The 16,091-nt window shown below is 37.8% G+C and overlaps 1 protein-coding gene across 1 annotated transcript; it reads left to right on the forward strand.

The window, feature by feature from the left end:
• The first annotated feature begins 241 nt into the window (after nt 1-241).
• On the forward strand, nt 242-1,141 carry LOC108203437 (uncharacterized). The gene has a single exon (XM_017372360.2). It carries the CDS (start codon nt 242-244, stop codon nt 1,139-1,141), a length of 900 nt encoding a protein of 299 aa, XP_017227849.2.
• Nucleotides 1,142-16,091: the final 14,950 nt, after the last annotated feature.

The raw sequence follows: 16,091 nt of genomic DNA on the forward strand, positions 1-16,091 counted from the left end.
TAGATATCATGAAACTGTGTATATAAACACAGCTTAGGGTTTACTCTAGATGAGTTATCAATTGAATATCATTCGTGTAACCTAGCAGCTCTTAGTGATAAAATATAAATCACTAAGCGATTATTTGTAAGCTACTGTGATTTGTGAATAAGAGTTTAGTTGAATTACTCTCTTATACTGGTGTTCTGTTTTGATTGTGTTCACTATATTATATTATATAGTGAGGTTATTCGGCCTAACAATGCGCCTCTCACTTGGCAAAACTGTCCAGGAGAAGGAAGAAATTGCTAAATTCAGCCAGTGGGTGCTTGATGTGGGAAACGGTCATCTACCCAATGTGCATCCGGACGATACCGTTAATGATCCTGATGTGATCATCCCGGATAAATTCCTGATTCACTCAACTAGGCAGCCGATCAAAGATATAGTTGATGTTATTTATCCAGATATTTCCACAAACATATCAAATACAGAATTTTTGAAGCAAAGGTCAATTTTGACTCCAACCAATGCTATTGTCAATGACGTCAATTCATACATCCTAGATCAGTTGCTCGGTACAGTACACACCTATTACAGCCAGGATTCTTTGTCGGACAATGTTCAAGCGAATGCTGAGTTTGGAGCTGGTTTTCCGGTGGAATATCTCAATTCCATCAATATGCCAAGTCTGCCGAGACATGATTTGAAGTTAAAAATAGGCTCCGTCATAATGCTGATGAGAAATTTGAATCAACTCATGGGCCTCTGTAATGGTACAAGAATGATTGTTAAAAAATGCATGCCTAACAGCATTCTCTGCGAAATTTTGACCGGTTCTGAAGCTGGCTCGATGCACATCATCCTGCGAATTGAGATGGAACCCAGCGACTCTCAGTGGCCTGTTGAATTCAAGAGGGTTCAGTTTCCTATGCAATTGTGCTTTGCCATGACAATAAACAAAAGCCAGGGACAGTCTCTCGACAAGGTTGGTCTATATTTACCGAGATCCGTTTTTACCCATGGACAACTTTATGTCGCCGTATCCAGGGTCACTTCTCCCTCGGGTCTTCACATTTTAATTGACAGTGATGCTGGAGGCTCTACTAACATTACTGCCAATGTTGTTTTTGAGGAGGTTTTCTACAATTTACCTCATTAGGCTGTGTTCTGTATTCTATTACTTAAGACATCGTCAAGCTTTGTTCAGGCTACATAGTTTGTTTGTCAGCTCTGAAAAACCATTGATGTAAACTGTTTATTTTGCATGCTAAGTATAAGCTATTTCTCCTTTCCCAGATTATGTATTACGTGTTTTTTAATATAGCAACACCAATTTAAAAAAAAACATAATTTTCAGCTTAATTGGCACAAGAAAATCCCATGCTGATATGTCGTTATAGTCGTATACGGATAGTTAATCCATCTGTTTAATAAACCATCAAGATATTTTATCCATATTTTGAGGAAAGGATCAGCATTGACTTGAAGAAGGATATGGATGGTTGTTCGTTTAGATGTACATTGAACAATCATATGCTGTGATTCTGATCCTTTACCGAGTTGAAAGGAAAGAATAACAATCTTTTTATTTATGCATTAATTGTATTGTTTGATTTGTTCATTTATAATTGATAATTGATATTGATAATTGATCAGATACACATTATCACTTATAATTCGCATAAGTTTCTGTATATATAGTACCTCATGTTATTCTTCAGTTGTGATAAGTCCTGCATTCCCCATTTGTGTATTGCTCCATGTCTTTCACTCTATCCATTTTATTCCTTAAATTCATATACCTTTGTTCATGATATAATATTCTCTTATTGTTTTATTATCAGTTTTGTGGTAGTTGTTCGGTGAAAACTACACTACACGCAAGCGCACGTGATCACAAGTAATATATTTGTTCGTTCCCACAGAGACTGGTGAATTAAGAATACGCACCTATGCAACAATGTATGATCAATTCTCACTGCCAAGACAATTAACAAGGATGGTTTCTTTTATACTAATAACTAAAATTACTAATCAAATTCAGAATAGGAAAACACATGGGATTCTAACTTCATTATCGAATTCATCTAGAATTGAAATTACTGATTAACATGTGACTGTTGATCCTAATCAGACAACACGAAAGTAATACATGCCAACTCTCGTTGCACACATATCATACCAATCAAAATCCGCAATTAAGACAGAAATCTCATGGACACCAACAAAGCTCAGACCCTATATCTCTATAGCGGTAGTGTAAGCAGAGAGGTTTAAATAACAAGTCATCTATCGTGATTACACAGGGTGATAAAAATAGTTCAAGTCTACCACAAATTATGTTTCATTCACATAATCCTATGTTTACATGGCATAGTTCTAAATTCAATCATCCACTCTCGCTTCAGAAAGAATTAACAAACAACTTAGAAGTTAGCTACGCTCCTAAGAAGAATAAGCACGGCTCATGCAAAGAAATCAGCGTACGTCACAAAATCAAGTAATTAATATTCGTTACTAGACTACATCGATAAATCCATTAGAATCCCATGAAGGCGGTTAGTTCATAATCGAACTAATCGACATCATGGGTTCTAATGAAAGCATGATAAATAAAAGACAAGAATTAAACGAACTAAAAATGCTTGAATTAATAATAATAAGGATCACACGTTACAGATTTGATGTTCACGATCTTGCTCGAAACTGTCACTTCCTCGCAAAGAACGATCCAATACAACTGATAATGTGCTTTGATACAAAAGAAAACTAACTATGAAATTGTTTCGATATTCTACGATAAAAACTACTTCTCCGAGGCTAGGGTTTTTACACTTGAGAGATTAAAATGCTTTGACTAAGTCAACCGGGCCTCGTCCGCTGCGAAAATCCATCAGCAAAGCTATAAAAATCGGCCCGGAACACTTCTGGAGGGCGCCACCGCGCTATACTAGCGCGGGCGCGCTAGTGGCAGCAGTAGATAGCGCGGGCGCGCTAGAGGTTAGCGCGGGCGCGCTACTGTCTGCCACTGGCAGCCCAATTCTTCGTTTTTCAGCTCGTTCTCGCGTGCATGTCCTTCCTCGCTCTAGTACCACTTCCGTAGGTGATCACGGTTGCATTTAGCATATGCAACAAGCCCTTTAAACCCCTAGATAGCTCTAGTGGACGAGTGTGCTCTCGTGAGGGTTTGTAGAAGATATACCCACAAAATCCCAAGTCGCGATGAATCCACAATTCTCTATTCTTGCAAATAATGCACTAAAAACAACCTAAAATGATAGAAAATCACTTCATCACCTCAACTCGTGACCTGCACAGAAAAACAATAAAAACACATCAAAAGACACTAAACACTTAAGTACAACCAACCAATTTAAGTGGAAATGAAGGCCTATAAGTGTGTATAAATACCACTTATCACACCCCCAAACTTAAACTGATGCTTGTCCTCAAGCGTCAACGACACTATACAATAATACAATGCAATGCATGAATGCAACTACGTGATGAATGAGTAAACTATGAAGTAATTGCCTTGCCAATTATAATACCTCAGATTGTGCTAATGTTCTCGAATTTCATCTCTCTCGCTACCAAGTCAATTACTCTTCTATTTACAAGTGTGGAGTGCCCGTGTGTGCAAGCATGCTCTTTTATTGAGACAAGACAAAACTACTACTCCCACAGAATCCCAATCAAGAATCGTAAAAGTTTAAAACTAACACCCCGTCACTCAAGTCCAACTAAAGCCAAGGTCCCAAAGAATGTCCACACCCTTCTATTTTATTCACTATATATTTTTTTTTTCTTTTTCTTTTTATCGGTGATTAATTGCTCGGTCTAGGGTCAGAGCGCTTCGCAGTGTAAATGCGTTACGAACACCATAAGACTTCACACACCAATTATTCACTTTATTCTAGTGGTTTATTTAACTGTGCAATGGTTGAGATCCCTAAAGATTTATGCACTAGTACCCATGTAGCGAGCGTTGGGTCAACAATCCCAAACCACGAAGGGCTTTAGGTTGTTAGGCACAAAGTCCCCTCAGACTTAATTACTCGAGTACTAATGAGCTCAACCTAGTTAATTCTACCACTTATTTTTTTAGTGAATTTATTTACTACTCTTTTTTTTTTTCTTTTTTTTTCTAGAAAGGTATAACTACTCCTCAGTTCCCCCAAACTTAAGATTTACAGACTTAAGCTGAAGGATGCTCAATTCAATCCTAGAATTCATGGAATTTCGTCTAAATCCTATCTCAAGAACATATGTGAATTACAATTTCCAACACAAGCAATTTCCAAGTACTAACCTAGCATTGCAATTGAAACTACTAATCAAGAACTACGCACATAACTCATCATAGGCAATTAACTTGGCTTAACTTCATAATTCATGCAAATGCTCGTGATACTAACTACGACAATTACCACTAAACAGGTAAAATAAAAAAAATTGAGAAAAATTAGAAAGAAAACGTGAGAAATAATCAAAGCAAAATAAAATAAACGTGAACTACATGATCTAACTAACACATGCAAATAATAAAAAAAAAACTATCTAATAATATGCTCTTCCTTAGATTACCACCCCCAAACTTAAAATATTCAATGTCCCCATTGAAAGTGATAAAAAGGCTAGAGCACCCACATACCTACTCGGAGTCCGAGTCCTCCCCCTCCTCTGCTGGAGGTGAATCAGGTGGAGGATACTGCATCCCTGCTCCGAATACTGGCCACTGAACTGTGACCCCCTGTGCCTGGAAAGCACTACCTAGAGCCTGTGTCAAGTCAAAAGCAAACCTCTGGTGGATGTCATGCATGGTATCCATCCGTCTCGCTAGGCGGCGATAATGAGCATCTCCCATCGGTTCGGAGCTCCTCTCCGTCTGTGAAGTACCAGCTCCAGAAGCTCTAGGATGCTCCCTCCTCACAAACTCTGGACGTCCCCCTGGCATCTCATCATATAAGTACCCGAGGCCTCGAGGGTGGGGAATTCCTCCATCCCACTCTGTCATCCGACTGATCGCCGAATGATCAATAGGTGTCCCTGGCAACTGTAATTGCTCGTTGGATGGCCAACGAACACCGCTCGATCGACAGAGCTTCGTCACAATTGTGCCATATGGAATGGCACCAGTGGTTCCTCCCTTCAAGAACCTCAGAATCCCCTGATGAATAACATGTCCCAGATCAATATACTTGCCCGAGACAATCCCAAAGAGCAGAATAGCTCTCTCCACTGTCACCTCATGCCCATGTGAAGATGGCATGATGTTAGCACAGATGAAGGCGTTCCACGCCTTCGCATACCGGTTCAACGCGGCTGCTGGAAACGAAACATGTGCCGGCAAAGGAGGTGCAGTCATCTTCCAATGCGTGTCCGGTACACACATGTCATACACCAACCGCTCAAAATCAATTGGATCGTCATCAAAACGGCGTTTGGCACGCCCAATCCTCTCAACCACCCAATCTTCTTCATTACGGCGCTTGGCACGCCCCCCAATAACTCTACGGATCGCCTCCGCACTATAATCAACACGGATTCCCCGCACCACCGTGAATCCATCGCGATTCTCCTTGGCATTAGCATAAAACTCTCGAATAATAGCCAAGGGAACCGCCTCCGGAGCCTCGCAAAAAGATTCCCAACCCCGCTCTTGAACCATGTTCAAAAGCTCACCATCCTCCGCCGTGGGTAAGAATCCCCTCTCCTTGACTAACGACTTATTCATAAGCCGTTGAAACTCGGTTCGCGCACCATCCGAGGTGAACTCAACCTCACCCATCGAGGAAGAATCGCTAGATGCGGGGGCTTGGGTGCTTGTTCCTTGTGATCTTCGGGCTCTTTTGGGTGCCATTGGTAAAGATTTAGAGTTGCAAGAGATTCGTGTGTAGTGGGTTTGAGAGATTGGATGAAGGTTGTGTGTATGGATGTGTATATGTAATTAGGGTTTAGAGAATTATAATGAGATTTGGATATGGGTTTTGTGTTTATATAAGGATTGTAGAGTTGAGTTAGGGTTTTATGGGATGTATTTCGGGCTAGGCATGCAAAATTAGGATTGTGGGCTTTTAAAAACGAAAAAAGAAAATTTTTGGGTGAAAATTCGGCTGACTCGGCAGTCAGTAGCGCGGCCGCGCTAAGTATAGCGCGGGCGCGCTGTGCAACTTAGCGCGGGCGCGCTGACACTAGCGCGGGCGCGCTAGTGTCTGACACCCGGGGGCTGAATTTTTCGATTTTTGTGTTTTTGAGGTTTACAATGGTACAATGTGGTTCCAATGCGTGGGTTGCCTCCCACGAAGCGCTTGTTTAACGTCGTTAGCTCGACGTGAAGTCCAGACTTAATCCGATTCCGATGAAGTATCCTGTGGAGGATACCTCGTTCCATAACCAAACGAATCCCAAGTAATATTAACATCTAGTGCCAAGAATGCTTCAGCAAGAGAGTCTGTTAATATATCAGCAAAACGACCAATTCGTTCTTCCACTGCGTCAATACGCCTGATTAACCTTCGGTACTGTGCTTCATTCAATGTTGAATTTGCAGGTGATTGAATCTCAGATTGGTTACTCGCACTGGTAGAGAATAGAGGACAAGTGTCTCCACTTGCATTAAAGTTTGAGTCTGAGTGAGCTCTAATTCTGTGCCAATTAGTCAGCTGGATTTCCTGAGTGACTTCGACCGCTTCATCCTCCTCTGATTCTTCCTCTTTTGGAATTTTCCACTTTAGATCTTTGTGCTCAGCAGCGGCTAGGTTCTCTATCAGTTCGTAAGCATCATCGAAGCTTTTATTCCACAAACTTCCTCCAGCTGCCACGTCTAACTCTGCTCTACATTGACTGTTAAGACCCCTGTAGAAGTAATTAATTGCCATTCCCGGAGGCATGTCATCTTCTTTGAGATTTTCGAGAATCTTCTTGAATCGGTCCCACGCTAGGCAAAGATATTCTCCCGAGAATTGAGAGAATTTGCCTTCAGTGTTTTTGATAGCTGATACTTTGATTAGAGGATAAAACCTTGTACAGAATATTTTCTCCAACTTGTTCCAGCTATTAGTAGTGCTTGCCGAGAGAGAGATAAACCACGATCGTGCTACATCACGTAGCATGAATGGAAAGAGTCTCAGCTTCACTAGATCTTTAGGTCCGATATTGAAATCCAATGCAGTAATGAATTTCTCGAAATTCTTTAGATGTAGGTTTGGGTCCTCAAGAACAGAACCCCCAAATTGAATGGTGTCTTGCAGCTTGAGAATGATTGATGGTTTGATGCGAATGCCACTGGCTGATATTGCTGGTTCAATTGTGTCAGCCTGATTATCATTGATGTTCAAACGAGAAAATTCACGTGACGCCTCACCAACTGCTGTCCTTGCATAATTCATTGTTTCAGACTCAGAGAAAGAAGATGAATCCATTGCTTCCTTACTGGTTTGAGAATGTGTTTGCATAAACGCGATCCAAGCACCTGAAATAAAGAAAAGAAGAAAAGTGAGAAGAGAATAGAATCCTAGTCAGTGAATTTTAATGCACACTGATGACAAGTACGTAAACTAATTAATTAACACCGAGTCCCCGGCAGCGGCGCCAAAAACTTGTTCGGTGAAAACTACACTACACGCAAGCGCACGTGATCACAAGTAATATATTTGTTCGTTCCCACAGAGACTGGTGAATTAAGAATACGCACCTATGCAACAATGTATGATCAATTCTCACTGCCAAGACAATTAACAAGGATGGTTTCTTTTATACTAATAACTAAAATTACTAATCAAATTCAGAATAGGAAAACACATGGGATTCTAACTTCATTATCGAATTCATCTAGAATTGAAATTACTGATTAACATGTGACTGTTGATCCTAATCAGACAACACGAAAGTAATACATGCCAACTCTCGTTGCACACATATCATACCAATCAAAATCCGCAATTAAGACAGAAATCTCATGGACACCAACAAAGCTCAGACCCTATATCTCTATAGCGGTAGTGTAAGCAGAGAGGTTTAAATAACAAGTCATCTATCGTGATTACACAGGGTGATAAAAATAGTTCAAGTCTACCACAAATTATGTTTCATTCACATAATCCTATGTTTACATGGCATAGTTCTAAATTCAATCATCCACTCTCGCTTCAGAAAGAATTAACAAACAACTTAGAAGTTAGCTACGCTCCTAAGAAGAATAAGCACGGCTCATGCAAAGAAATCAGCGTACGTCACAAAATCAAGTAATTAATATTCGTTACTAGACTACATCGATAAATCCATTAGAATCCCATGAAGGCGGTTAGTTCATAATCGAACTAATCGACATCATGGGTTCTAATGAAAGCATGATAAATAAAAGACAAGAATTAAACGAACTAAAAATGCTTGAATTAATAATAATAAGGATCACACGTTACAGATTTGATGTTCACGATCTTGCTCGAAACTGTCACTTCCTCGCAAAGAACGATCCAATACAACTGATAATGTGCTTTGATACAAAAGAAAACTAACTATGAAATTGTTTCGATATTCTACGATAAAAACTACTTCTCCGAGGCTAGGGTTTTTACACTTGAGAGATTAAAATGCTTTGACTAAGTCAACCGGGCCTCGTCCGCTGCGAAAATCCATCAGCAAAGCTATAAAAATCGGCCCGGAACACTTCTGGAGGGCGCCACCGCGCTATACTAGCGCGGGCGCGCTAGTGGCAGCAGTAGATAGCGCGGGCGCGCTAGAGGTTAGCGCGGGCGCGCTACTGTCTGCCACTGGCAGCCCAATTCTTCGTTTTTCAGCTCGTTCTCGCGTGCATGTCCTTCCTCGCTCTAGTACCACTTCCGTAGGTGATCACGGTTGCATTTAGCATATGCAACAAGCCCTTTAAACCCCTAGATAGCTCTAGTGGACGAGTGTGCTCTCGTGAGGGTTTGTAGAAGATATACCCACAAAATCCCAAGTCGCGATGAATCCACAATTCTCTATTCTTGCAAATAATGCACTAAAAACAACCTAAAATGATAGAAAATCACTTCATCACCTCAACTCGTGACCTGCACAGAAAAACAATAAAAACACATCAAAAGACACTAAACACTTAAGTACAACCAACCAATTTAAGTGGAAATGAAGGCCTATAAGTGTGTATAAATACCACTTATCAGTAGTTATGGAAGCCCATGATCCTCTCTCAACGCTGAATTCCACTAAGATAAGCTGGACATTGAAGGTACGCCTTACAAGAACATGGGTGACAGGTTCACGAAGAACTGGTGATGTGCTGTATCACAATATGATCTTGTTGGACTGTATTAATAAACATGGATTTGTGCATGTCAATTCCTTACCGCCTCGCTCATCCTTTATGATTATATCCATATTAATACAGAGGATGGTTTTTGTCTTTTTGATTTAACAGGACAATCACATCATAGCAGTTGCTAGGCCTGATGTATGGGAAAAGCATATCAATGTTATGTTCGAAGGAGGGCTGTACCAGATTACTAATGTCTATGTGAGAGATGCTGTTGGCCGATACAGGCCAGTCACAAACTCAAATGTCATCCATTTCCTGCCCGTGACTGTTGTAACTTTGTACCCAAACGACAGCATCATGATACCATTTCATAAATTCGAGCTAACACCTCTGGGAGACCTTCGTAGGATATACTATGAATCCAACCCCGAACATGTTCCTGAGCAATCAACAGGTACATTATTGTTCAAGATTTATTCCAATTGTATCTGTTAACTATTTTTATTTAAAGAGATGTCCTTACCTTTGCAGATGTCATTGGTGTATTGGAAAATTTAGAACCAGTGCGTACAATCCAAACAATAGATGGTCCAACAGAATTCGTGAAATTTACAGTTAATGATGGAAGGTACTTTGCTGAGTCTATTATATTCTTATTAATTCTTATTACTTATCTTTTGGTTTAAAATTTATAATCATCTTCCACAGTGATGCACTTAAAGTCTCTTATTTTGGACCATGAATGATGAAACTCGGCGTCTATATGCACATGACTTGGAAATGCCGGTTATATTGATATTGGCCAGCTTTAAGTTGACTGGACATCAAGGTACAAACGAATCATACAGTATGACAGACTTATTCTGACATAAGTATAGTATTTTTTCGAAATTATCTTACAGCATTTTTATAGGGAGGGTTCAGCTTGGCAACATAGATTCATCAAGGATATATGTTAACCTCGACATTGAAGACGTCTCAGTCTTCAGGAACAGGTTTCAGCATTCAGTTAGTGTTGCATGTCATGACTATGAAGATGCATTACAAATATTTTGTTTCTTATGCGTATATATTTCCTTTTGTTTATACAAACAGGTTAGCCGAGATTGGTGTCTAGGCTCTGTTATGTGCTTCAAGCAGGCGAATGCAGTGACCATTTCTTCCTACGAGCACCTCCAGTTCAAGAAATTGATGCTTTACATTATATTTTATAAGATTCCATGTTGCCTTGCTATTTGATTTTTAGTTTGCCTAAAATCCAAACATGTGTTATGTTAAGGATGAACTTAAGTATTTTTCCTTTGTTTCTTAAGTATTACTCTTCATTTCAATCAATTGAAGCGGTTACAACCATCTAATGGTAACTTATTTTCGATTAGTAACTTTATAATTTCATTCATAATATACGTTTGTTTATGCTTATGCATATATGTAGCTAAATTACTTGGAAACATGGCATAGCCTGATAAAAGTATACATCCCTGGCTAAAAAAGTAACCACTACGCGAAACAGGTACAGGATATCCATAATGGCACATACGAATTTTGTCCATAAATAAATTCAAGAAGCTACCACAGAATCCTGTTTGTCTAATAATCTAATAGAACGTGGTAATAGCACGTGATGATTGACCAAAAGAGTTAATACCAGCAACTACATGTTCATCCCAAATTACCAAGACACTAATAATTCATGTAGAAAGGTACAATTCTATACATTATTCTTCATTCCACCCTTCTTATCTGCATATTTAATTGCTATCTCAAACGAAAGGACATCAGGTTGAAGTGTGAATGTTACAGAATCTCCTACTCCAAGATCATTGTCTCTGAAAAATGCATTCCATCCCTTGCTGAAACGTATTCTATTGTTCGTTTCAATAACACCAATTGGCCATGAATTTCTTCCTTTGTTGAATATTACTGTCATCCCAGACTTCCAGTCCCTTGCTGCGGACTCTAGAGATTTACCTAAGTACTGTCATAGCAAGATATTAAGAATATATTAAGTCATGATTTTAAAACTATGCACAATAGAAAAACAAAAGTCCATATTTGTGTAGTGTTTAGTTTCTTCTCTAACTATACGGGATTGCAAAATGAAACCTGCTTTTATATATATTTCTACATTCCTATACTCTTCAGCTACAAAAGAAGAAAACAAACAGATCCTCTTAAATGTTCATCCTATGCACTGTTATCAAGTAGAAAGATAGAAATTTTGTAAAAGAAATCCAAAGTCCAGTAATTATCAATGTATGTTCGGGTAAAAAATAAGACTACGCGTGTTATTTAGGTTTTATTCATGAGCAATGTCAATTTGATCAACTTACCACTCCATGTGATCTCCCATCAACGTGGGATGCTTGCATTAATTCGGCGAACACAAGTGCATGACGATCTGTTTCAATATCCATCGGAGCCTCATCATCTGACACATCCTATGCATTGTTTTCAAGTAAAAAATTAGAAATTTAGAAATATATTTCATGTTTCTGAATCTTGCAATACTTTGTATATTCTCTATATCCCTGTCATGTATGCGCTTCATTCTTTAGTATTGGCAAAATTTAAACCAAAGTTTGATTTGAATGGAGGACTTGGTTGCGGTGTTGTTTCATGTTATAGTATAACCTATATATAAAGTAAAATTGTTGTATGTGGTAGAAAATTGAACAGTCTATGGGTGTACTAGGAAATGAAAACAAGTACACTGTTGCTGTATTACACTTCTATGTCTTGCATATATACCATAGTCCATATCTGTAAACTGGCAGAGTCTTTTTCAGATTTAAATCTGAATAACATTATAATGTTATTTAACTACCCAGTGGATGTGTCTTTTTTTGCCCCACAGACATGATGTCACATGTTTCCTAATTAAAAGAATTTAATTTGCTGTAGTTGTAGTTATTTGAACTACATCTGCAGCAAATTAAAGGTTCATCCTATGCATTGTTATCAAGTAAAAAAATAGAAATTTTGTAAAAGATATCCAAAGTGAAGTAATTATAATTGTCAGGTCGGGTAAAAAATAAGACTACGCGTGTTATTTAGGTTTTATTCATAAGCAATGTTAATTTAATCAACTTACCACTCCATGTGATCTCCCATCAACGTGGGATGCTTGCATTATTTCGGTTACCACATGTGCATGATCATCTGTTTCAATATCCATTGGAGCCTCATCATCTGACACATCTACGCATATATAAAAATGTGAGGCACATGTAATCCATTGAGATAATATCGCACGAGTTTTAGAATCATATCATTCTACGAAATTTTCTTAGTGGACTCACCGATCACTTCCACATGACTCACTTCTTCCCTCTGCAGAAATGGTTCTTGCACTTTTCCATCTTCTACAACAGCTTTACAGTACCTGATCTCCGTGCCATCCCTTCGAAAAATCTTCACAACTGATTCTCCATCACGCGCGACTGTGAAGAAAATAGTGTCTCGAATCTTTACTTCATATTCCCTCATAATAGGCAATAAGCCAGATAGCATTTTGGTGTCTTTGCTATATTTCACTTGCCATTCCCTTCCACCGCACAACACGGTGTCCACCTTCTCAAGAAGTGATTCAAAAAATTTTGTGACCACCAGAGGTGGAATCCGAAAAAGAGAGGAAGGATTTCTTGCATTACTTAATCTGTTGCGAGGCAAAAAGTTATAATTAGTTTTAAAATTAACACTAATCTACTTACCATCACACCATCATTGATAAGCAAGTCATGACCAAACTGTAAAAATGATATCCCGGTTTGATCGCAGCCTAACGAACACATGAACAGTAGATCAGTCACAGATAATAAGCTAACTATAAAGCCTGAATTTACAGAGTATCGTTTCTTACCAATAGATTTCTCAATTAGTTGAAGCTCAGTCATTTTCAATACACAGGCAAGGAGCTCGAGTCGCTCCTTGCAGGTACGCAATACAAGTGTGTCACCTGCCATCAATGCAGCTTCATCACAAAATTCAAACCAACCGGGATCGAAAAAGGTCACCCCTTCCTTTTTCGTAATCTCAATCTTCCACACTTTATTCACAAATTTTATTTTTATTACATCGCCTGAATTCCATTGCTCGCACATTTCCTGCATATGACCTTTAATTTCCTGGTAACATAGAACAAGAGTACGATTCAGTACACAAACACAAAGAACAAATTAAAAACCTAAAAAATGCAGTTTAATGGAAAGCAGATTGGATACTAGAGTTTTGTTGTTCTTCTCGAGGCATGATTCTGTGACAACCATTTCGTACATTCCAACTTGCTCACGCTTTCCATTGAACATTAACAGGGCCTTTGCTTTTTCTTCCTCGACCATGCCTCCACCGGATGAATACTTTGGGTCATTGATATCAAAACTGTCCTTGAAACTTTGGCATTTTCGGGGATTAAACCAGTTGTAATCTGCCTCTATTCCTGTTGGTTTATATATCCTCACCAAGAAGCTTCTCCCTCCAGGCCATTGAAAGGTTATAATACTGTTCTGTGTTACCCAGTGATCTCTAAAGAACCTCTGTAACCCCACAATCTTGCCCTCCTCTCTGTCATAACGACACTTGTATTTGAACCCCTCAGTGCACAAAAGCTTTATTTTCGGATGTTTGTACCTGCCATGACGGTCATGGAACCCGTATGGAACTGTCTGCAATGTACAGTCCAAATAATAATAGTTAAATGCAGCTGGCACATCACTTACATTTAGTTTAGTTAGAATTCATGACCACAAACAATCAATGATCCAAGGTTGAAGATTCTTACAATTGTTCCAGAATTGATATCGTCTACCACTCGGCACACAAAACTTGACACAATCACATAATTCCTCCATCCAGGACAAATTAATTTTAATTTGTAATCAGATTAAATTAAAGATTGAGGTGTATGTCATGAACACAAGTTAAATGCTATGAACGTCAAAGTTAAAATGTACCTCTCCAAGCTTCACAAGTTTCTGAATTCATCCATTTTTCCATTCTCTTTTCCTGTATAATGTTACAAGTACATGGCACTTATTATGCAAATCAGACTCTCCCTAAATCTTACTACTCAATCAAAATATAATCAGTTATACAACTATGTCATCGACCAACCAAAAGATTAGCACACATGTGTTCATTGTACATAAACTAAAATGCTGAAATTATACATTATTTTCCCATCATTAAAAATACTATCCTGTATATTAGCTCGCATAATTTCAATTACACATTTTATAAGGTATAATATAATATCCACATTTGAGACTTGCACATGTGCCCAAACAATCGACTTGATTAATATAAACAATATGCACAATTAGCTGACACAAACCCTCCATGGAATTGTAAATCACAATATTTCAGGTTAAGTACATAATTGTGCCAAGATACTTATGTTCATTTGAATGTATTCAAGGCACGACATATGTCAATTAATCTGATTTAAACCCCAGCATAGCCGTTTTATTGTACAAAAACAATATGAAATTGATGGATGAAGAAGATAGGTGATTACCCGGGCCTTGATTCTTGCCTGGCTACGCTTCTCGGTTGATTTCCCATCAATTTCACCGTAAAGAGAGTCGTCGCTGCTGTATTCTTCCGACGAATGGTCGCTGTAATCCATATTTCCGGCAGCCTGTGCAATGGAGGTGGTATTTGGGGTTTTTGGGCGGATTAAGGACTTTAGGTACTTTAATTAGGGAACTAAGTCGGGACTCTTTCAATTGTCTGAATACAGCCCATAGCTTAATTTTTTAAAAAAATAGCCGTTTATTATGTTTTTTATATATTTTTCTTTTCATTCTATTTCAATTTATGGTGTAGATAAATATTTAAATTCAAGACGAATTAATTATGACTATGTATTACGCTTTGTGTTTTAATTGGAACATAAAATATTACAAGAAAAAAAGCGGATTATCTAATAATCAAAGTATTGTTATTTTCTGCAGCAATATTGTATTCGGTATTGTATCCCAAAAATAATATGGTATTCACCATATTATTAGTTGGACGGTCTAAGGACTAATATCGAATTTTCGATACTACATTCACATATTGGTATATATTTATTTACGATTAATTTTTTTAGGTATTTTATGAACAAAATGATAATGATTTTGTCTTCCCATTATCACAAATTTTTTTTCTTCAGAAAATAATTTGCACTATAACGTTGATCACAAATAAAATTTTCATTAATAATTTTTTTTTATTAAATTATACTCTGTAACGCGGCGGATGAATAAAAAGTATAATTCCTATCGGCAATGACAAATACAATCCTTAATGAACCTGTGTGCTCTGATAAAATTAAAAATAGATGACAACTTCGTTAGTTTCTAACAAATAATTAATGCAACGACACAGTTTTATTTTATTTCAATCATATTTTAACATCAGATGAAAACTCAAACATCTATAGTTTATGCTGCTCGACACTGTGATTAATTTTCCCGGACATACTATCTAATTTTTATTAAATTATGTATGTCGTCTTATTGAAAATTATATAGGCATGAGTACCAAAGTGGCTGAAAATTATGTTCCCTGAAAATTTTACATATCGAATTTAGAGTTGTCCTCTATCGGTCCCAAAATAAATCTCAGTTTCACTCTTTTTACGCGATTAGAGGTGCAAAAGATTCATTCTTTCATATATTAATTTTCAAATTTCCTTATTCTCAATAAAAGTTTAACATATATTTTTATTAATAAAAAAATTCCTTTATTTCACCATATAAAAAATTAAATATTTAATATAATAAATGATATATATAAATTCAGTTACTGTGAATATAGACTCAGAAGGTCCAAGTGACAGTAGAGATTTTTTAAAAATAACTCA

The sequence above is a fragment of the Daucus carota genome, chromosome 4 (assembly GCF_001625215.2).
Source record: "Daucus carota subsp. sativus chromosome 4, DH1 v3.0, whole genome shotgun sequence".
Classification (NCBI taxonomy): Eukaryota; Viridiplantae; Streptophyta; class Magnoliopsida; order Apiales; family Apiaceae; genus Daucus; species Daucus carota.

What these genes read in the sequence shown, in the direction of transcription:
- LOC108203437 (XM_017372360.2), top strand. Translation starts at nt 242, where the DNA reads ATGCGCCTCTCACTTGGCAAAACTGTCCAGGAGAAGGAAGAAATTGCT.